General features: G+C 40.4%; 2 protein-coding genes across 2 annotated transcripts; one reads left to right on the plus strand and one right to left on the minus strand.

Annotated features, from left to right (window-relative positions):
* Positions 1–6,512: 6,512 nt before the first annotated feature.
* fbxo30a (F-box protein 30a) lies at positions 6,513–10,972 on the plus strand (the record flags this gene model as incomplete). Its single annotated transcript, XM_083684171.1, has 2 exons — positions 6,513–8,597; positions 8,809–10,972. 2 exons carry the CDS (start codon positions 6,513–6,515, stop codon positions 9,010–9,012), a joined length of 2,289 nt encoding a protein of 762 aa, XP_083540297.1. The 3' UTR covers positions 9,013–10,972.
* Positions 10,973–12,498: 1,526 nt separating this feature from the next.
* Positions 12,499–17,897, minus strand: stx11a (syntaxin 11a). The gene is made up of 3 exons (XM_083683504.1): positions 17,647–17,897; positions 15,601–16,467; positions 12,499–13,981 (listed from the first exon to the last, which is right to left on the minus strand). The coding sequence occupies exons 2-3, from the start codon at positions 16,463–16,465 to the stop codon at positions 13,107–13,109; spliced, it is 1,740 nt and encodes a 579-aa protein (XP_083539630.1). The 5' UTR covers positions 16,466–16,467; positions 17,647–17,897; the 3' UTR covers positions 12,499–13,106.
* Between the last annotated feature and the right edge of the window lie 5,885 nt (positions 17,898–23,782).

A 23,782-nucleotide genomic window follows, 5' to 3' on the forward strand; every position in this document is an offset into this window, starting at 1 on the left:
TTGGCCACGCCAACTATGAAGGATTTAAGACTGTAAACTAAAGTGAACTTTGCCATTCAGAGCAACTCTAACAATGGAAAAAGACATAAGCTCTACCAACATGGAGACAAACTACAGTAGGGTTCTCCTTTAGTAGCAACATAAAATCTCCATGATAATAAATTGTCTCATTTTACGATACCCTTGGTTGTTCTGGGAACTGGCCCCCTGTCTGGTGCTTTGTAGAACCTCACAGCATTATTTTGTGCCAAAAAAGGAATTAATTGGGTGACGTAAATGGTACTTTGCACATAGGTTATGGTAAAAATGCCTTGCATAACTGTGCAAAAGAACCAATTTGTTTTCCTTTTATAACTCAAGTGTGGACCTCAGCTTTCAGCTCTTTACAATGAAATGACCTCATAGTATGCAGAAAGATGGAGAGGGGGAACGAGTAGCACACACTCACTCAGAGGCAGACAGAAAGGGAGAGGGGGGCGTATATTTCAAGGAATAGGCGAAGTGTTGTTCCTTCTCCCTAAGAGCACTTTATTCAAAGAAGCCAGGGGTTGGTGAATGACCTTGCGGCTCTAAATTATCAGGATTTACATGGAAATGATGACCGTGTTTCAGGCCCATTGAATAGGCAGACCATAATTCATTGGCCGACTTTGTAGCCCCCCTACTATTTTTCCCCCAGCCCCTCTCACACTGCTCAGAGGACAATTTTAACTTTGGCACGGTATAAATCTGTACTTAAGATGTCTAGTGTCATTGAAACGCTTGCTTAGAATGCACAGAGGCATTTCTTGTAAAGCGAGCAAAAGGTTAACACAGCTTTGAGGGGGAGAAAATCTCTCTCTCCCCCTCCTCAGCGGTTTTACAAGGCTTTTGCATACCAGCTGGGAGAAAGTAAGCCTGCTTTGGATTAGATGCTGTTGCAAAAAAAGGGAATGCCATAGTTACCAAACTCCTTTTCACCTTGAGAGGGTGTAAGTAGACCCTCTTATGACCACTGACAAAAAATGAATGAGAGAATAATTTGTTTTCATAAAACTGAAATGAAACCAAGGTTTCTTATCAGTTAATGATATGTTCAGAGTATAACGTTTTCCCTCAGTTACAAATACCTAACCATTTTCTCTGTGCGGAACCAAGTCAGTGGTGGGCATAGTGGGGGGTTGTGTATTTATCAAGGGGCAATAAAACATGTCTGGACAGTTAGGGCAAGGGGCAATTCATCGTTCTCAATGGCCATAGAACCCATCTTCAATTTGCACTCAACAGGGGCCGGACACAACTCTGTCACAACCTTTTCATCCAACTCCATTTTATGGTTTCACCTATGTCAGTAGTCTGCAACTAAACATAAAGCTGTATCACTCACATTTTTACAGTGTCTGGAATGACATTGCGGCCTAGGTTGAGGCTGTGTTTGGGAAAGAGAGGCCCGTGACAAATGGCTTTAGGTGAAGGTTATAGGGTTTGTGAACCGTGCATAGCTTACCCTGTCATGGTTATCTGCAGGTGTCATGACATGTCTCCAGTTCATTTCAAAGTGACTCATTTAGCTGTGGTAGGTGATGTCAAAGTTATACCTGTCTGTTAGCCCTTGTAACCTTTTGTTTTGTCTTTTATTCTTTTTCTTGTAGGCCTCTGACGATACACATATGATGTTCATAAACACCATACGCAATAATGATTCTGATGTCGTCACAAGGAACTACATTAACATCACATTTGTCTGTCGTTACCCTATTAACTACATGGTCCAACAGCCCAATGGTGAAAATATGATCAGAGTGGATGTCAAGTAAGCTATGGGTTTAAATCCAAATCTTGAAATTGATAGACATAATACATTCCCTCAGCTTTCATGTGCAGCTATTCATACTGTCTTGTAGAAGCCTATGCTCTGTACTGTGCTTACTCTTTGTTGAATACGTCAATCCAAGCCCTTGTGAGCTAAAGCTCTATATCTACTACATTCCTCTCAACAGAACAATTACTCTAAACACAGAAGATGGGAACTTTTCTGTGTCCATGTTGCTCTACAAAGATGAGGCTTTTGAGGACAAATGGACTACTGTGCCCTCACTAACACTGGAGGACAACATCTATGTGAAAGTCTTTATGGTTAGTCATCATAACTGCTATACTAACAATTGAATACATCTACATTTAAATGGGGTGTAGATCAGTGGGGTGTAGAATAATTAAACTGTAGTAGTTACACCATTTGACTTGTATTTTAGGATCATTTGTTGTGCTTCCTTGAATTTAGCATTACTCTACTTTAAAACTCTGTGTTCGACAAAGATACTGTAAGTACTTTTATTGAGTGGAAAGAGATCCCTGGCCTTGACCTTAGGGGCTCTTATGCAGGTAATCAAGTACTCTGTCTGTAATCAAGTACTCTGTCTGTAAGCTGCAGCTCTGCTCCCCACTGTTATCAGAAACCAAGCCTCTCTCTTTCTTTCTTTCTTTCTTTCTTTCTGTCTTTCTTTCTTTCTTTCTTTCTGTCTTTCTTTCTTACTTTCTCTTGATCTCTCGTTCTGTATCTCTATTTCTATATCTCTGTCTCTCTCTCCCTCCCCTGCCATAACAGATACTGTGTAGCCTTCTGTGGTTGTCTGCTTCTCCCATCATTGGTTTTCTCAGAGCCTGTACATCTGCTGACTTGGTCAAAATATTTACAGAGTGTCTTGAAGGCCTGTGTGTGCCACCCCTTTTTGTTTGTCTTTGTATCACTGACTGTAGTCCCGGTATGCCTCTCTCTCTTAGATACCAGCTCATTTACTGCTGCGTGTGGAGAGATGCTGGGCTACCCCAACTAATGACCCGTACAGCAACATCCAGTACACCTTCATCCATGACAGGTCTGTCCAAATACAGGTTGAATAGATTATATTGCTCTTTTCAACAGTCAGAGCCATAAGTTTGTCTTCTATTAAAAGTTAGGAATAGTATTGAATTGTATCAGGTCTGTCCTGTATTGGAGGATGAAACCATTTGATCAACTAACAGTAAAAAACGAAACATCAGGCAGATATCATTATATGCACAGAACACCACATATAAGTATCTTGTTATGATTATGTTCTATACTGTTTATACAGTGCATATGCCAAGTACAAAGTCTGTGTTTGTTTGTGTTATTTCAACCACACTTGTCAACAGCACACAGTCCTCTAGGCACAACATTGTTGAAATATGAAATAAGAGCAAGTTGCTCACAGAGATGGCGACACAACAACTTTCAAGCCCTTGTCATGTGACCCCTGTCTGAGGCCATATGCTTTTCAGTTCAACAGCTGTGCATGTCCTTGACAACCAGGGAGTATTTTGTATTGTTAGCAACAGCATAGCAATGAAATGCACTAGGAGTTCTGTTTACCGTGTCTGCAAATGCATTAGGAGCTCTGTGTACCGTGTCTGAGGAGAAAACAATCAGGGCGGTCTGTCTTATGCTGCCTGGAATCATTTCATATTGACCTTCACATTGATACTTTTCCATTATGGGAGACGGATTTGTTACAATGACAGTGATTTACTCTCACATGTTGTGGAATGACTAGTCTAGATGGTTTGCTCTGATGTTTTTACACTGAAGATGCTGACATAGCCCACCGGTAATGATAGTGACTTATTTTAATGTATTTCCAACCAACACATTCTGAAGTGTACATAATGTCCTTTTCAGGAGTTGCCCATGCTGCCTCTCACTGATAGGCTCGTTCCCCTGACTTCTTTGTGTGTCTCTCTCTCTCACTCAGCTGCCCAGTATTGTCAAACGAACAGACATTGGCGGTGCTGAGAAATGGCCAAGGTCCAGAGGCCATGTTCAGGATACAAATGTTCAAGTTTGTGGGCAGCTCTTACAGAGATGTCTTTCTTCATTGCAATGTCCAGATCTGTCACAACACGCCCGGAGTTTGCCAGCCTGTGAGTGATCCCAACCCCTTCTCACTCACTGGCCTGCTCAAATCCCTAGTTTAAACTCCTCAGCTGTTTCTATGATTGATGTGTATGATGACACTACCCTTCATGTGACAGAACTGTTCTGGTGAAGATGGGTTTGGGCGGACACGAAGAGATATCCCCTTATCCCATACAGTATCATATGGACCAATCAAACGACTACTGGCTCAAAGTGAAAAACCCAGCCTGAGTATGTTTCCAATGGTTGCCTTTTATTTTTCAACTCAAAGATGATAATGCATTGATGATGCACTTTTGAAAAAAGCTACTGAAATTAATTTGAACAAACAAAGTTTCTTCACACCTAGCATAGGTGTAATGATAAAATACACTTGCACAGTGGAGCCATGCCAGTGAAGCATGGCTCCACTGCTGAAGCTGCTTATTTGTCTGATCTTGCTCTGCAGATGCTGGAGGTGTCCCTCCTGTGGAGACCTTTGTCCTTGGAGGCCTGCTGACCATCCTGCTTCTGGTCACTGGGGTGTTTGGGAGGCTATGGCTGCGCTCCAGGCGCTCATACCCAGCCCAGGATGCACAACTTACCCTGTCCAACATTCACCATATCTCAGAGGTGGCCTCCTGATTCAGCTGCTCTGAGAACTGACATCAATCTACAATGAACACACACACACACTCACACTTACTCACTCTCTCTCTCTCTCTCTCTCTGTCTCACACACACACATACACACACACACCCACTTACTCACTCTCTCTCTCTCTCTCTCTCTCTCTCTCTCTCTCTCTCTCTGTCTCACATACACACACACACAGTTTAGAGTGTAAATAAAAAGTCGAAGTCAGTGTGGAAATACTTGAAGTTTATGAAAACAATGAAAATGTATTATCAGCCTGAATTCTAGTTTCCATACACAGTTTTTCACTGTTTTTGTAAGGAAAATAAATAAATAAAGATGTTTAAAGAGCTGGTTATGATTCAAAATTATATTTTGTTGTCAAAGAAATGCATTGCTAGACATGTGATATGTAAAAAAATATTCTAGGGGGTATTCCCGGGCCCATTCTATTTTCAGTCACATCATACGCATCAACAAAACTTTGCTGGTCCGCTGCATAGTGACGCAATACACTTGCGCCCCACTTTATTTAGCTAACCTGCGTTTTACAACACAACACCGACTGGAAGACGTAAGAGAATACGTGAAGCCGACAAATCTATTACAGTCTATTAACTACAGCAAGTGTTGCTACCGAAAACTAAAGATAAGGAGAAGACACAACACAGCGATTCGGTGTATCGTTTTCTACGGGTAAGACAACTTTGTCAGTTAGTTTGCAAGCTAGCCTTTTCACGCCTAGCCAATTAGCTGTTGTTGCTCAAACACCTCTGGCTAAAATTGCTAAAGTTAGCAAGTGAGCTATGTCAGAGAGTTGGACAAATGACTGAGTGGTCATCTATCTTAGCTACTCTCTCTGGTTGGACTAAGCAAGACTAAGCTAAGGAGCCACCGGCTCCCTCTACTATTATTCACTTCGTTAGCTAGCTAATTCGGCTTCGATTGAACGTGGCTAGTATGCTAGTTGTGATGTCCATGATGAAGAAGTTGATTATTGCTAGGCTTGCTGACTCACAATAGCTTGTAAGGCTAATCGTACAACATTGTTTTTGTTTAGCTTGCGCAGTTAGTTAGCTTGCAAGCTAGGCTAGCTGGTAGGGGTGAGTGGGGGTTGGACTAAGAATCAGTGGCATTGTGGCAGTGGCAGGTTTTAACCAGAAAATATAACATATAAGCTATACTTAATGGTAAACATTACAACAGCAGTAATTATCAAGCCTAGCCTAAATGCTTGGGTTGATTGCTCGCCATGTCATGTGTAACAACACACCAGTGGTATTGTACATTTTCACATTCCCACGTCTCAAACGTTAGGCGGTTGGCAAGGTTAAATATTCTTAAATGGACATCCTGTGGTATGCAGACCAATACTATTCATGTCAGCCCAGACAACCTAGTCATGTCCAGTCAAGTCCCGACGTTTCTCCTTGTCATCATGGCTAGCTGACAGTTTTGTGAAATTCCTCCTGTCCTGGTTTTGTTGTTACCAAGCGTCATAAACAGGCTGCTGCTTCTTACAGCCTGGGGTGAAAGGTCATGTTCCCTCCAGTTCTCAAAGAACTGGTGTGACCATGTAACCCAAGTAGTGTTGTGAAATGTCATGCTACAGCTTAGAGGTTTAGTAAACATATTCAGAGACTACAGCCAGAGACTACAGCCAGACACAAGTTACAAAACATGCTGCCCTTTAAGGCACAGGACTTCATTGCCACATGTTAGTTGGAAAGCCCAGGCTGATATCTAGGATCATGTGAATTGGATATTGTATCAGCATGTTACTAACAACTGGTTTATGTTGTTGAATTTGTCCTAATTGAGTTGATCACTTGCCCCATAATAAGTACATTAAAAAAGGAATCAGTGCACTAATACAGGTTTTGAAATATACTTTTTTCTTTTCCTTCTTTCAGGGTTGACAACTTCGCCCCTTGCTGCAAGAAGCACCTGTAGAATTACCAATACAAACACATAAAGATGGAGGAGTTACATGTCCACTGCCTGAACTGTGTAAATAGGAGATGTATGTTAAGGCCAGAGACTGGTGTTTCCTGTGACCTCATCGGTTGCCCTCTCGTCTGTGGTGCCGTTTTCCACAAATGCAAAGGGGACGAACATCGTTTACTATGCCCATTTGAAAGAGTGCCTTGTCTGAACAGTGGTTTCGGATGCCCATTCACAATCGCCCGGCTCAAGATGACGGAGCACCTGGAGACGTGCCCGGCTAGTGTAGTGTGTTGCACTATGGAATGGAACCGCTGGCCTGTGAGCTACGCTGACCACAAATCCTATGAGAACTTGAGCAAAGATTTTGAGGTGGTGGACCAGCTAGACATGGCCTTGGCTTTGCAGGATCAGAGGATGCTACTGGAGTCTCTCAGAGTGACAACCACCGTGTCAAAGAATGGAGATAAGGAAGCTGTGAAAAGTGAAAGTGAAAAGATGCCGTTACTGTCAAGTGTGCCAGAGGCAGCGCTGACTAATGGAATGGTGGATATGGATGAGGAGTCCTATAGTGAGTTGTACAAGGCCTCAGTAGAGACGACAAGAAGCTTTGCGGCTACCTTAGACATCCTCACTAGTGCAAAGGAAATTGATTTGATCATAGGAAATTTAAGCGGGGAACAGACTGAGAAAAAAAATGGGGTGCTCCACAATGGAGAAAATGGTGATGGGGATAATCATGATCATTATGTTGATGATGATTTGAAGAATGTTGAAATGAAGGAAAGTGACTCTGAATCAGAGTGTGAGCTTGGAGCAGTGGGAGGAGTGGACTGTGGAGTTGGGACAGATAGGGTGGGAGATGCGAGCGACTGGGCAGAGCAAAATGAACTGATTGAGTCTTTAGATGAAGAGGAGAAGGATGACATGATGGGTCTTGCAGAGGGGCCTCTGTGTAACGGCTTTCACAAAACAGGAAATAACCACAATCACTTGAGACGTCACAAGATGGATTTGGTCAGAGCAGAAGCCAAACGGCCTGAAATCAACGGGTCCTCTGAAATCAGACCGGAGATGCCTTTTCATTCCATGTCTATTGTAGCACGGGAGTCCTCTGGGCCCCATCCACCACTTAATTTTCCTATTCCGCTGCCGGATCTGATACAGAGCAATGTGTTACAGCATCTGCCCATTGAAATTGGTGACAGACGTCTGGAGCGCAAGCTCCGTATGTATACATACAGCCTGCTGCCGGTCCCTTACTTGTTTCGCGCAAAAATGGAGGACAAGGCTGTGGACACATCTGATCTTGAGGTTGTTGATGACCCACTGGGCCTCCATGGGATTGACCTCATCACTGCAGCCCTTCTCTTCTGTCTGGGAGACTCTCCAGGGGGAAGGGGGATCTCCGACTGCAGGTTTGTAGATGGCTACCGCATCGACTTTGGTACTCAGACTTTTTCCTTCCCCTCAGCCATACTGGCAACTAACACCATGGTGGGTGACATTGCTTCAGCGTCTGCCTGTGACCACGCCAGCCCACAGCTCTCAAACCCGAGCCCCTTCCACACTCTCAGGCTGGACCTGGTGCTGGAATGTGTGGCCCGCTACCAAACCAAGCAGCGCTCTATGTTCACCTTTGTGTGCGGCCAATTGTTCCGCAGAGATGAGTTCTCCTCTCATTTCAAAAATGTTCATGGAGATATCCATGCTGGACTCAATGGCTGGATGGAACACCGCTGCCCCTTGGCGTACTACGGTTGCACCTACTCCCAAAGACGTTTCTGTCCATCAGTACAGGGCTCCAGAATCATTCATGACAGGCACCTGGGCTCATTCGGGGTGCAGCCCATCCTACCGCCGAGGAAGGGGGACACCGTGCCCAGAAATGCCTGCCGATATGGCACCCAATGTGACCACCTGAGCACTCTTCCCTTCGAGCTGTTACAGCATGTAGCAACCTTCCTGGATGGTTTCAGCCTGTGCCAGCTTTCGAGAGTGTCCCGCACCATGAGGGACGTGTGTTCTAGCCTGCTGCAGGTGCGTGGCATGGTCGTCCTGCTGTGGGGGAAGAAAAGATATGCTGATGGATCCTCGTCATGGCAGATAAAAGACAAGGTTAGTCACTAAATCAAACAACTTTGTATAGCTCATTTCATACGCTGCAAAACAATGGGCCATACAAGAAATATAAATACAAACAAAGGATGGGATTTTGTTTGTACACGTGCACAATAATGAACACACACACACACACCCACCCACTCAACTTCACCTGTTGTCATTATTTGATGGTAACTAACAAATTGCTATTATGTTTGTCAACCAGGTGTGGAGATTCAGCACAGCTTTTGGTACAGTGAATGAGTGGAAGTTTGCCAACATTGCCAGCATGGCTGACCATCTCAAGAAGTGCAAGTTTAACACAATTTCACGTCGTGAGGAGGCCGTCCCTCTGCCTTGCATGTGTTTCACCAGGGAGCTCACAAAAGAGGGACGATCATTGCGCTCAGTCCTCAAGCCAGTTGCATGAGTGATTACTACAATAAGCAAATAAAAGTGCTGCTCTTATTTCTTCCGTTGGGACTGAAAGAGCCTGAACTGTTCCAGTGAAACCTTTGTAATTTGAAGAAGATTTACTTTTACATACTCTGTCAATGTGTAAATAAACAAATGTTTTGATGTTAAATTTTTTATTTTTTATATGAACAAGTTAGTACTGTGCTGAGTTGACGTTGAAAGAAAGTGGAGCCTTAACTTATGATAAACACTTGATTTCTGGTCATGGGAGGTTTACGAAGATCTTAGTGAGATTTCTCGATTGCCCCCAGATTTATGATATCTTATTGTCTTGCACGGTTTTTACACAACTACCACAATACCTACATTGATCATACCTTTGTTCAGTCATAGTTGGAGGATCTTGATATTTTTGGATGGCAATACTCCAACTCTGCATTTTAAGATCCAGACCAATCTTAAAATGTGCAAAATGGCAGCAAGGAAAGTGTTCTTGTATGTAGCTATTTAATTCTCCTAACCACCATCGGTCCACTACCCCTCCATTACGTTTTAGTTAAATATTTTTAGAATTATTGACGTTTGATGACTTGACTGGTAGAACTAAAATCGTCTTCTTGTTAACAGTTATGTTGTGTTTTTTTTGTTTTTTTAGGTGGTTGTGTGTTAAGATCAGAAGGCTATCTTTGTCTACTCTTATGTTCCTCATCTGATGCAAGTGGTGTAGTTTAACCATTTGTGTGAATAGTTTGTTGTATTGATGCGTTAGAGCCTGGGGAACCCTGCAGGTCAGGAATTAAATGGGCACACGCTAGCCTTTGGTAATGAGCGTTCGTCATGTCTGTAATTTATCACATTTGTGTTTTTAAACTTTACTTTTCTCTTCGCACTACATATTCATTGTGTTCAAATGTCGTTGGTGTCTCAGGGTTGTAACATGAAGCTGCATCAGTAAGTGCTGGCCATCTCTCGTACTGTATGTGTGAAAGATACGTGAGGCTACAAATTGAGCAGTCAGTCACTTTAAGCTTGTCATGTTTGTCGTGTGGTCTTAGGACTGATATACCGTTCAGTATTATGTTTGTTGTTGCAGTGTTGGACTGACATATTCCATGTCTTCAATATTAGAATTATGATCAATAACCTCCCCTCATCATTTTAACTGATTTACTTTAATTTGATTGAGTTGAAAATCTTTTGGAAATGTGTGTTGCAAGATTGAATATATTGGTCTTGAATTGTGATTTATAAAAATGTTTGTGTTGAATAAAAATGTATTTACTGTTTATTTGAACAAAGTTTGGACAGAAAACTGAGGGCCAGACACAAATAGTTTACATGTGTTTACAGTTTATATCTGTTATTTTCAGAAAGGAATAAGAGACATACTAAAACATGAAATGAAGTACTGTATTCCCTCTTGAAAATAACAGGTGCAAACTTATCAAAGCGCATGTTGAAATTAACATTTATAAACATTTTGATACAGTGAACATTTTACAGTTTGTGTGTTGGTTTGATGCATTTTTTTGGAAGTTGTTTGATTACATTAAGTGTGTTTTATTATCTTCGCCTGGTATTGTTAGAACTCACGACATACTGTTGTTTGATTTTCATTCTTATTAAACCCACTCAATGAAAGTTATTTTCATAGTATTTGACAAACATGTCTTCAAATGTTTTGTTTTAGTTTTTTTTTTAAGTGGGATAAATCCTTAAGATATAGGGTAATGTTTTCCCTCCACTTATACCATTTCAAGGTTGTGTGTATTGCAGGGCCTGGATACACTGGGTCTTGGTTTGTCTTACTTTACTTGCATGGTAGCATCTGCAACTATGAGATCACAATTTGTATCTTTAAACAATTTTGTATAACAATATTTGTTTAGTTTTTTGTTTTGGTGGGCATATTGTATGGCCCTTTAAATATATCATCAAAAGCATCACCAATAAATAAACATATGTTTTCTACATGAACAACATGTTGTGTCTTTGCCCCTCTCTCTCTCACACACACAGCATGATATATCATCACCCACAATATTGTGTGTATTAAAAATTAATATCATTGATTAGGGTGTTTTTCTGTGTGATACTGACATCTTCTGGTCAATATTGGTCATAGGAGCTCTGTAAGTACACTATATTTTCTGAAAACTAAGGTTAATGAATATAAACAATGTTCACAACAGTATAATTTAAAACATTCACAATAGTCTCATATTTGTTCTCATATTTAGTCATCCTGTAGAAACCTCTGATGATAATAATCAGACGACATTGAAGAAAAAACACGCATTATTCAGCAAAAGGTGATCTACACATTGTAGAATTCCAATATAATCTTCTTACATGATATGAGGTTTGTGATTAGTTTGTGATGCACTGAATTTTTTCTAGCTCCCAACAGGGCGGGGTAGATACCCATACACTGACGTTTATTGTTATGTCCCCGCTTCAAGTCTGTTTCACAATGTCGCAATCAGGGTACAATCAAGGTAACATGCGATTAATTGAACATTGTAACAAGCTTTTCATCAAAATTTGCACTCTACCAGGAGTGGGGTTCGAACCCACGCGGACATATGTCCATTGGATCTTAAGTCCAACGCCTTAACCACTCGGCCATCCTGGTTGGCGACTAAGGTTGTGAAACAATAGATACATAACGTCGTACAAAATGTATTACAAATAATGCATGTTGTTATTTGTTCCGATGGAAATCAAAACGTTTTCTCAATAACGTCATCATGGCTGGAAGTGAATCGTGGTACATCCTGGGAGCTGCAGCATGATCGCGGAAGCTACAGTGAGCGACGTAAACAAGTAACAAGTTAACTAGTTTTGTGTTGGTCTAGTGTCCCTTGAACGTATTTCTTTTAGTTTTGAGGTTTCTCACAACAGTAGCTTCACTGGGCCTACACATAGCCTACAAGCACAGGCACTTACACCCTGTGAGTGATCACTAATGTGTACACCCTGAGTGAGTGATCACTAATGTCTAACCCTCTTGGAAAGATGAACATCAGCATGGAAAATTATATTTCAATATTTAACAAGTGCTATGAATGTCTGATAGTAAGGGGCATGGAGTTGAAGAGGGTGAATGTCAAGCAAAGACAAATATCCCACCCTAATAGTGGGATAGGGAAACAACATGTCAATGCAGCCTATGAGGGCTGTGTGTGTTGAATAATTCTCTCTTTTTATACCCATTCTGTACACTGGAAATATAGCATCATCTGCATGGGATCTATTATTCATGTGATCTGCACAGTAGAATGGAAAGATAGAGACATATTATTGTTTCTTCAACTATGAAAAGCGCAGATGAGTCAGGAGGGTTGGGTTCACTGAATTGCAACATGTAGCAACAAGGTTGAACCACATTAAATTGCAACGCCTATTGCAATTGTTCTGGTAATATTGCAAAGAAGAAACTCAATTGTAACAAACAGGATTTTACCCTGTGCATTGAAAATGAATGCTCAAATACAAATTAAAAGGCAATTCTAGAGCATTTATTATTTAGATAAAAGTATCCTGTCATACATCACAATTCCTAAAACAAATAAATACAAAACATCCACATTTTATAGTCAAATCAAACATCAATGAAAGTTAATGGACTGTGGATGTGTCTACATTTAGAGCAATAAGCATTTTAACGGCCCTCAATTACAAGTTACCAGGCTCCTTTTTTTTTTTTTTTTTTACTACAGTACTAGCATCATGCAAATGTAAAAAAAAAAATGCTATTACATTCTACAGCATAGGTGCCCCATATCACACTGTACTAATTTGCATGCTAGGCCCTGTGAAACACATTGAAACACTGGGCCTTTCTCCAGACCAGCTCTGCGAGGGTGTTAATGTAGAATATCTTCAAGTGAGAGAGGAAGCTATATAACTGCATTATAAATAAGCAATGCATTGCCATTCGAACAACATACATATGTAAACCAGCATACATTTTAAAACATCATGGATCAAGTGCATAAGATATTGATTTGAAATGTTTTTAAAGACATTTTGATGGCCATGAAAACACTTTTGATAGGGAATGATGGTAAGATCTTCTTGAGATCATTAACACTGATATTTATCTCACTTATTGCAACAAGGGAAGCAACAACAGAAGAACCGTCTGCACGGATTTGCCTTCTTGTATTTCACAGCCATTTTGACATGAGCTGTGGCCTTGCCTACATAGTCTTGCGTAGCACATACATTTGATTCTATGTTGTCCAGCATACATCCCTGTTCCTCTACCAGCAGGGCCAGTTGAAAGAAGAGGTCATGAATTTCCCGGATGCGGCTCTCCAGGTCAACAAGCTCCCTGTGGCGGTTCTCGATCTCATTGAGAGCCGATCGGGCTGTTCGCCCATCAGTTAGGATGTTTTCCGTGAACAAGTTCCACTTGCCTGTCTCGATCATCTCCTCTACCTGGTTACTGGTCAGTTCCTTTCCCATGATCTCTGCTTGCCTTTGGATGCGGGTCTTGCAGTTTTCCCTCTGGACCATTTCAGCCTCGTTGTATTCAGACATGGCATTATGGAAGGAAGTAGTGACGGAGACATACTGGGAGCGCACCATGCGCACCAGAGCTGACTGGGCCCCATGCTTCTCCTCTAGCTCCTTGCTCTGTGTCCCCAACTTCTCTAGCCGTGCAAAGATGCCCTCCCCTCGAACCTTGATACTTCGGGCGAGGGCGTTGGAGTCTCGTTTGATGCTGCTTATTCGTCTGACAGAGGTGAGGAAACGAGTATTCTGCTTACCTAGACACTTCACATCCATCCTCAGCAGGGCTATCTCCTTGTGCATTGACTGGGCTTCTTTGAAGATGGTGTCTATCAGGTCTTCCACCTCCACCATAGCATGTTGCTCTCTCTCACCCTCATCTCCATTGTCTTCATAATCTTTGGCGTCCAGAGGATTATTTATGACTCCCCCCAAGTCACACAGTCTGTCTCTCATCTCACCTGCAATAGAAGGAAAAAATATCATGCTGATGTCCAGTTGAAACTTCAACCAGCAAACACCTCAAGTGGCTCAAGCAAACAGCAGGAGGGATCATGCAACACAGAAACAAAAGTGAGATGTTTTGAAATTCTTGGATCAAATATTTTGCCTGAGCAAATCAAAGGTTTTCACTTACAGTGCACACATTGGTATTATGTTGGTGTGGAGACATATGTAAACTGAAGGACAGAGAGAGACCCATAGGCCTAAATTCTTTGATAGGAAATGGAATGCATTTTCGATATGACTGTATTACATTGGGCGGTGACTTCCTAACAAAATCAAAGAACCCCATTGAGAAGTTAGTTATGAAGCATATTATCCAGCCCAATCAATCATTGGATATCAATAGTACACATGTTTTTACAAATGACAATGCGATGTAACAGTTCTGTGCCCACAACAGCAAAGCAAAGGTCTGATTTTAACAACACATTGCACGCAGACATTACGACATTTATTGTTATAGACAATTATAGACAACATTACAGAATAATTCAGTTAATTTAATAAAGAAATGTAACTGTAATCCACAATCCCTCAAAGGTATGCTCGTATACCAGCCCTGATAATCAATTCGATTAGCAAATTGCTTTCAACACAACCTCGCACATGAAGATGACAAGAAACTTGATCAGCTCAAACAGAAAACACGTTACCTTATGTTGTTCTGCGCAGACTGCCGTATAATGCAAAAATAATTAAAACAGGGCAGACTAATGCTCTGAGAACCATTTCCCCCTTTCTCTTATTACAGTCATTACTTATTTCATCATTGACAGGAACTAGCCCACTGACTATGGGACTTCCCAACTTCACGGCTGCGTTAACTTTGCTCATCCACTGGCGTCGTAGAACCAGCAGCAGGTACAAATGCGGAAGGATCTGTATACGCTTCCACATTTGAAACCATGTAAAACCCTCCAACGCCGTTTGCTGATTTGTACTGCTGACACATTTTTAAACAAGGGTGAAACTGTTCATAGGCCACTGTCTTCTTTTTAGAGTCGTGTGCCATGGTGTGATTTAGTGATTTGCAAATGTTACACGTATAAATATAGGAATTACATTAATTTTACATTCATGGCATTTAGCAGACGCCTTTATCCAAAGCGACTTACAACAATACATTTATTTAAGTAAGTGAATCATCTATCCAACAGTCATCATCAGACAACGTAATCAATTAAATATATTTTATTAGCAGGAGAGAACTTGTACATGGGGGTAGCAGGGCAGAAGAGGTCTCGGGGTTGGGGTTAGGGTTAGTATGGGGGGGGGGGGGGGGGGGGTGAGGGTGAAGCGGTCTTTAGGAGGGACTGTTAAAATGTAAGTTGAAGAGATGGGTTTTCAACCTACGGCGGAAAATCGGAAGTGGCTCTGCGGGTCCTGAGCTGAATATGTGAACTGATACAGAGTACTATTTTAAGTTAATATTGTTCAGTTATTTTTAGTAGCATTGACAAATATTCACTTGTGTTATTTACTGGCCCATTGCATGGCAACATTTCAAAAATGTTATATCTACATCCAAATCATTATACCTCTATATTACATTTCTACAATACTGTATATCAATTTGAACAAGGAAAGCAGCAACAGAATAGTCTTTTGATAGGATTGTTCTTGTTGTAACTCTGGGCATTTTCAAGTTGGAACCTGCTATCCTTGATGGCTGTGTCTGCGTTTTGGACCTTAATCTGGATGTTGTTGATCACAGACCCTTGTTCCTCTGTCAGCACAGCCACATCCAGGAAGAGCTCCTGGATACCCAGGATGCGCTTCTCTAGTTCCAGCATGTCCTTGTGCCGACTTGCTATCTGGGTGAGTGCTGAGTGAGCCGTCTTCCCATCTGCCTGGACGCTGGTGTTGAACATGTTCAACTGCCCACTCTCCATTATCTCCTCCAGCTCCTCCGCCGTGACCTCTCTGTCCACTATCTCCATCTGCCTCTGGATCTGTCTTTTACAGTTCTCTCTGTGGCTCATCTCTGTCTCATTGTAGTTGAACATGACCTCCCGGAAAGAGTTGCTCAGGCACATGTACTGTGTTTGAGCGATGCGCACCACAGGGTCAGTGCTACCCCGTTGGGCCTCGAGCTCCCTGCTCAGTGTATTCATCCTGTGTAGCTGCTGCAGCACAGCCTCTCCTCTGTGTTTGATATCCACTCCAATGGCATTGGAGTCCCGCTCCATGTCACCGGTGTACGACGCGTTGTTCAAGACGCGGTAGTTCTGTTCCTTGAGCAGCCCGATGTCGTGTTGGATCTGCTGGATCTCCTGGCGTACATTCTGGGCTTCCTGGAGGATACCGTCCAGATCTGGGTCATGGTCTGGATCAGCTGCCAGTTCATCCAGTTCCACAGTGCTGAAAGCCTCAGAGCTAGAGGCCTCAACACCAGGCTCACTCAACACTTCCTGAAGGTGGCTGAATCTGTCCTTCATATCTGAAACCAAAAGAGAGAGTCAATGTAGATGGGTGTTGTTGTAATGAACAAGCACATACAGTACAGTATTGTGGATCCCTTACATGCTGAGGAGGAAGGAGTCATGGGCCTTCAATTGTTCTCATGCATCTAAAGCTAGCACAGAAGAAATGAGAATGCACTATTTCCAAAAGTAGCATGGTGTTTATAATACCATATGTATGTGCTTTGGTATTCTCAAAATGCTCTTTAGATAATCTGTAATGAACACTGAGATCCTTCTGACCATTTTACCCCTATCATGATAAACATATCATGCAACTCACTGAACAAGTTTGTTCTATCGCTGAGATCTGATGATTAGATTAGATTCAACTTTATTGTCATTGTGCAGAGCACAAGTACAGAGACAACGAAATGCAGTTAGCGTCTAACCAGAAGTGCAAAATAGCAGAAAGTGCAATGAACAGTATATACAGGTAGTGCAGTATATGAGCAGTAAGTAGTGCAGTATAGTATAAGTAGTGCAGTGTAAGCAGTATATGAGTAAGCAGTAGCATTATAAGCAGAATAAATAGGTTTCAGTATGAACAGTGTAGCAGCATATGAGCTGTATAGGTAATGCAGTCTAGCAGTATATATGTATTAACAGTAACATTAAGGTAGATAGCAGAATAAATATAAATATGGAATGCCGTATGAACAGTATAAACAGGTATGTACAGTATGTACAGATATGTGCAGTGTATTAACAGTAGTATTAAAGAAAATATAGGGATATGTGCATTAATATAGGGATATGTGCATTATGATAAACATTGCATGAACATTGTTTTGCTTCCCGTTTTACAGAAAATGGTTTGCTTTGAATGGTTGTACTGTGACTTTGACAGTATATTGAGAACATTTACTCTTACAAACGGATAGATTGATAGATTATACATGTTGATGAACTTCACTCTTGTTGAATAATATACCACCAAAACATTGAATTGGGATGAAAATGACTTTCAACATGAAACAAGAAATTATTTGCAACATTCGCAAAAGCAGAACGATTTTGTCATAGAAATTACTTGGTATGGTCAACCACAAAGTGGGAAATCCTATTTCGGTACATACAATTGTACTGTCCCCACAGTAATGTGAGATAAACTGAAGTACTGTATCCACAATAATATACTATGCACTATGACTTACCTTGTTAATTGCAGTATCACTTAATCTACAAAAGCAAAAGATCCCAATGTTCAGTTTTATTCATAGACCATCTAATACTTTCCCAATTAATCTTATAGAGTTTGGTTTGATTGCCTTTCCAATATGAGGATTGGTCACCATCTATGTTTGATATCTTAGGGTGCTGGTAGCTTCTCTAGAGCTCATTAAAACCACGGGATAAACTCTTTGCGATTGCAGGTAAATGTAAAATGAGCAGGTGAACTCTGTTATGTTAGCTATCATCGCTGAATGGCCAGGTTAGATTCTGACAACATTCCTGTCACATCACATGAACTATGGAATGAGGCATTATGAGTTTAGGCCATGCCTCCATGCTGTAATAAAGAGATTGTTTTTGAGACAAACAAAACATGCGTGATGACAGGAAAGTTTTAGTACAGTCTACTTTCCTGTCAGTACTTGACTATGGCGACATTATCTATATGCACGCTGCCTCTACCACCTTGAAACAGCTTGACACTGTTTATCATTCAGCACGTTGTTTTATTACTGGTGATCATTTTAGAACGCATCATTGTAATCTATATCAGGCAGTGGGCTGGCCACCCCTGGCCGCTAGGAGAACGCAGCATTGGCTCCTGTGTATTTATAAAGCAATCTTACAAAGGCTACCTCGCTACCTGGCATCCCTCATCACATGGCGTTCTAGTCATCACCAAATAAGATCTCAGGATAGGTTAGTTCCTGAGGCCCCTTGAGTCAGAACTGAGCTGGGAAAAACTTTAGTTTTTAGTTACTGAGCCCCTAGAGCTTGGAATGAGTGTTAAGAGACCATCAAATTGGATGCCTTAGTCTCTTCGGGCAAGTTAAAAAAATATGATAAGTGAGGTTGAGGTCGAGGTCTGTGCATATTTTTAAAGGATGTTGCCACAATGTTTATCAGTTTTAATGTGTGAATGTATGATGTTTTTGTATTGAATTTGTATTGATGTGTGATGTTTTTGTATTGTTTCAAAAAATGTTTTGTAACCAGGGCACCATTGAAAATTAGACTTTGGTCTCAATGGGTCCCCCTGGTGAGATAAAGGTTAAATGAAATAAAAATGTCTGACAGGATGGAACCTCTTTTTTGACATCTGCTTTAGTCACCTTAACTTAAACTGAATCTTAAACCCATCAACACAAGTTATAATCCTAAACACAGCCTCAGTAGACTCAACTCACAGTAGACTCAACTCACATTTAGTTATGACTGGGTGTTGTGGCAGGTGTAGCGATGTTTGCATTGAACAACCCAGGTCTTTTAAAATGGATTTAGAGGCAAATGTGTTCAAGATACAATCTACAAGTTCACATGACATACACTGATACTGGACACCAAAGGAATGTGAGTAAAAAAGGAGGAAGTGTTGCAGAAATGTAATCTACCAAGAAGGAGTGGTCAAAGGAACAAAACAGTTAATGTACAACAACACATGACAGAAATGTTCCTATCAGGATAACTTCTATTATTTTACCAACACCATGATTAAGGTACAGGCTTTAAACTGCGGTACTATCAAACAAATTCAGAGTTTTGCCATAGATTTAGTTCAGTGTTATCATTTCCTGTTAGTGTAACCACATGAACTGTAAGTGGGCTATTCTATGTGCTCACCAGTCAGCTGACTGTCAAATGTAGTTGAAGTGAGGATCTTTCGACAGCGCATTGTTGCGTGATACAGTCATTTCCAGAGCCATCTATATAAGACTCTGGTCATGCAGCTTCCATTTGTCACAGGGGCTTTTGATGTGGTTTAAGTATTGAAAAAAAAGCCATTGGACTGGATGCACAGCACTGACTGAATAGGATGTGTCTTTTGGGCAGTAGGGGGAATAAGTTCTCAAGTGACTCATGCCTCTCCATAGAGGACATGCCCAAGAGAAAACTGTGCCTTACTGAGCATTCTAGAAATCTGTAATACACTTTGATGTATAAAATATAAAACGGTTCATGCTTATGCTATACAAAAATGGTTCAAGTTACAAAAACATTCCACAAAGCATTATTCAGCACCACTATTGAGAATGCCGTTACAGTTCTGCCACAAGGTGGTGATAGAGCTATGAGATCAGGGATGAAGGGTATTTTGAACTAATGTAGAAATGCTTTCTTATCTTAAAGTGTGTATTTTCATTACTAACTGGGATATGGATCCAACAAAGCAAAGTCCTGTGTTAACAAATGGTGAAATATCATATTTTTTTACAGCAAAAGAAAAATATACTCTAGTACATTGTTAAAAGTTGATGAACTGTTGATTTTGGCAAGCCTAAGGTTTTCAGCCTAAAAATGGCTTCCTTGACTTTCATTGACACCTCGAAGTGTATTGCAAGATGTATTCAATCCATTAATGAAATGTCACATTAGATGTATCAAGTGTTTCTTATATATGGACTGGTTTATATTTACCTTCACTGCATCTTTCTCTTGTATTACAAGGTAAAACCAAGGATTTAGTCAAACGAATGACAATAATCAGCAGCAATGCAATGCAGTACTCGAGTCTAATTTAAATCGAATTAGTAATTTTCAGTCAGGTGACACTGATTTTATTCACAAAATATTTTGATAAATAGGAACTGTGCTCCATGAGTTTTATAAGAAGCAGTTGCTTCCCCTTGCTAGCCAGTCATCTCCCCTCTAGTCATGTGAATTCAATGTTGCCTAAGTTTAATAAATTCCTCAACTATCTCATATAGAGGTCACTCCGATTTCATAAATCAAATTCTGTTTATCTATTCAAACCTTGGTCTAGAAAATGTTGGTTATTTTGTGAATGTACTCAATGAAATAAACATAATATGATGCAGTTTAAACAGTCACACTGTTTCAGTCAGTGTATGTGATACTGTGCTTACAGCCATGATGTGTGGCCCCACTTTGCTCCCCATCTGTTGATTGTTCATTTGGTGAGATGGACGTCTAGACCATTGACATAACTGTGTCTTCATTTAAGTTACGCTCTATCTGTTGTCTGTATAAGCGTTTTCTATCATAGGCTCTGTGGGGCAGGTGTGGGTGGCAGAGCAATTTTTCTACCTTTCATTCTTATGGATTTTCTAAATTGACCCAATGTCACCCCCAATGTGATATATCATGGGTTAGTGTTAGGGTCAACTTGATTGAAGCTATACTACAGACACTAAAATTACATGTTGGCCTACTGTACAATACATAAGTAGCATACAACCATAGTAACTGCTTAATACAATATGGCAATTTATTTGATTTACTTACCTCATAATGTTTTCAGGAAATAGATGTCATTTTAGATTATATAATACCTAAATGTGTTTGTTAAACCAGTCCTCACATGTTTACTCAAAGTAATTCAATTTATTGTCTGTTTTAGCGTCCTCTTTAGATGGGTAGTAAACAGTAGTTTATTGTACAAGCTATAAGTTGGAGAACATTATCATATTGATATAAAAAAAACTATATACGAGTGACAGTCTTTGTATGACAGAGATTTCTTTGTATATACGATGACTCATCAGCATTGCTGCACACAGTCCATCAGGAGCAGTGGCCCAGAATTTGGTCTTTCAAAAGTTTTTTAATGCATACAGACAGCATACTGTACAGCTAGACATACTCATTTCGATGTATTCCATGACATGTTCAATCATGTTTTCCTAACGGTACCTCCGTACCCCTATTAGAGAAGGAAGAATTCCAGAGATTGAAGGGATAAACTAGTTAGTACAATTACATTTACATGTACAACAGCACATCTGCTTCAGTAAGAGTTTGTGGATGACTCCGTAACAGATGTCCTCTGCCTCTTTTTGTGATGTGGCTTTTAAGGTTTTTCCCAACATTATTTACATGCTAAAAAGACTTGCACTGTTGATAATGTCTTATTCCAGTGATACTATTCTAAATACAATGGACATATAGGTGAATGAATAGGTGGAAGGATAGAGAGATAGATGGATGAGTGGATGGACAGATATTGTATTTCAATTAGACAGACAGATATTCTACACAGGTAGAGTACCCTCGCTTATGGTTTATGTACAGTATAACATATCACCTCAGACTTGAGGGTTATACTGCTGTGTAAGCACTGAGGAAAACATCAGCTGTTTTCAATTACCCTAGCTGTGAGTTGTGACTCTAATTAACTGATCCCATTAGCTTAGTATGGGGATTTGCACAGCAACACCAGTGTTTCAAGCCCTGTTATTGAATTAACATTTATGTTTGTCATGTGTTCAGAGATTCTGTTTCTGTGCTCCGATATTTCCCTAGACTTCGCTTTATGCATGTTTGTTGCTGTTTTTTAATATAAAGCTTTTCCTAGCCTAGCACCATGGCATATGGTTGGATATCACTGCTTTTATGACCCTGCCAAGCTCCATGCTCATGACTGTTTTAAACTTGGCCTCTTGTCTTTCCTTCAGTCATCTGCTAATGGATCACATGATCACAATCCTCATGTTATGTAATAGAAATGGCGGAGAGAAAAGAGGGTGGCCCTTGAGAGCTTGTCGACTGGCAAGTGTTGATGGGGAATTCTGCATAAGGGCAATCCATGAGACAGCTACAGTGATTTTCAGCACTGTTTAGAAGAAAATAAGCCTTTATCCACAGTATTGTACATTAAGCCAAACAACAAACGTCTGACAGTAACAACGCCGTCATCTCCCAAGCACTAATATCACAGCAGCAGATACTGCACTTTGGGCAGAAGGTCATACTTTTTCCAGACACACATGGATTTGTTCTCAGCTGATGAACATTGAATTATCAAAGAAATCCTAGGAAGGCAAGCAACATAAGACAACCATCTCAGAGTGTTCTATGTGGGGATGTTTACCATGCTCGTGATGTTGCTCAGTTCACATGTCCCTGTTTAATCTCCAAATTTCATTATGAATAAGTCTGTTTCTCTCCAGAATAACATTTTACCAGTCAGTTGATTTTAATTCTCTCTATTTTGAGGCAAAGTTCTTATGCTTTTACTATTTTATGCTTTTGCCCCCTGACACGCCCATTGTTGTTAAAGTGCCATTTTAGTTGACACATCATCGTTGTTGTGTTAGCTAATAAGCAGATGGGCTATTTTTTTTAATGTCAATTTAGAACAAAATAAACATAGGTTGGAACTCAATCCAACCTGCCATAGCAATGTTTACACAGTGTCTTTGTTTAAAAAACGACTGCTTGCACACTTAAACTGCTTATTCTGAAAACTGGTTTTACTTTATCTTAAAATATTTTGTGGTACTGTAGAAAGAGTAGTGCAGGTGCAGGGACTGACTTGATATGATAGAAATCATTGGTAGGATCAGGAGCATCTTCCCTCTGCACTCAAGATCAACCATCTACTGTTAGTGTTTCATGATGGTGAATTAAAGGTGTGGTTGTTTAAGAAATAAAATAAGACAGTGTCCCCGTCTTACACTGGCTTAATCATTACAGCACCTTAACTGAGGTTAGAAAGAGGTCAACCCTGGCAGTTCTGTACCTCTTTGTCTTTTCGAACATAGGACTCATGTAGAATTGCTTTTCTTAATAACATTAGACACTAGACGCTCCATGTTCAGTGCGCTGTCATTACAGCATGCTTTTGGCCGGTTACACCCTTGGTAGTGTGTACTTACATGCATAGAGCTGTGATTGTTTAGTATAATAGTACAGGGTTGTGGTAATTTCCAATTCAATAACCTCAACTCAGGAAGTGATTAGAAAATTCCAATACACAAATGGAAATAATTTTTCAAATGATTTTTCTATTTATGAAAAAAATAAAATAATTCTTGAATTGGAATTTCAGTTCACACCCTGAATTCCTTGGTCTTCAAACTAATGAAATTACATTCTCAGAATAACATGCGGTAAAAGCCCATTTAGTTGTAAATGCAGCAAGGGGGCTTATAATGTTAGATTTCTAAAATCTAAGAACTGTAAATCTAATCTAATTTTTATTTTTTTTAAATCATACACTTAAGGCACAATGCATTGAAAACATTAAAAGCCCCCTAGTGACATAAATGTTCACAAGTTATTGTATAACACAATCTGTTATGAAACTACATTTATTTCAATCATAAAAGAAACTGCAGTATTTCTTGTCACTAACCAACCTCTTGGTGTCTGAGGACA

This window comes from Argentina silus (assembly GCF_951799395.1).
Source record: "Argentina silus genome assembly, chromosome: 13".
NCBI lineage: Eukaryota > Metazoa > Chordata > Actinopteri > Argentiniformes > Argentinidae > Argentina > Argentina silus.

What these genes read in the sequence shown, in the direction of transcription:
- stx11a (XM_083683504.1), bottom strand. Translation starts at nt 16,465, where the DNA reads ATGAAGGACAGATTCAGCCACCTTCAGGAAGTGTTGAGTGAGCCTGGT. An exon ending in TTGCTGCTTTCCTTGTTCAA is followed by an intron (nt 13,982 to 15,600) that starts ATTGATATACAG and finishes CTTCTATTGCAG; the next exon opens with GTGAGATGAGAGACAGACTG.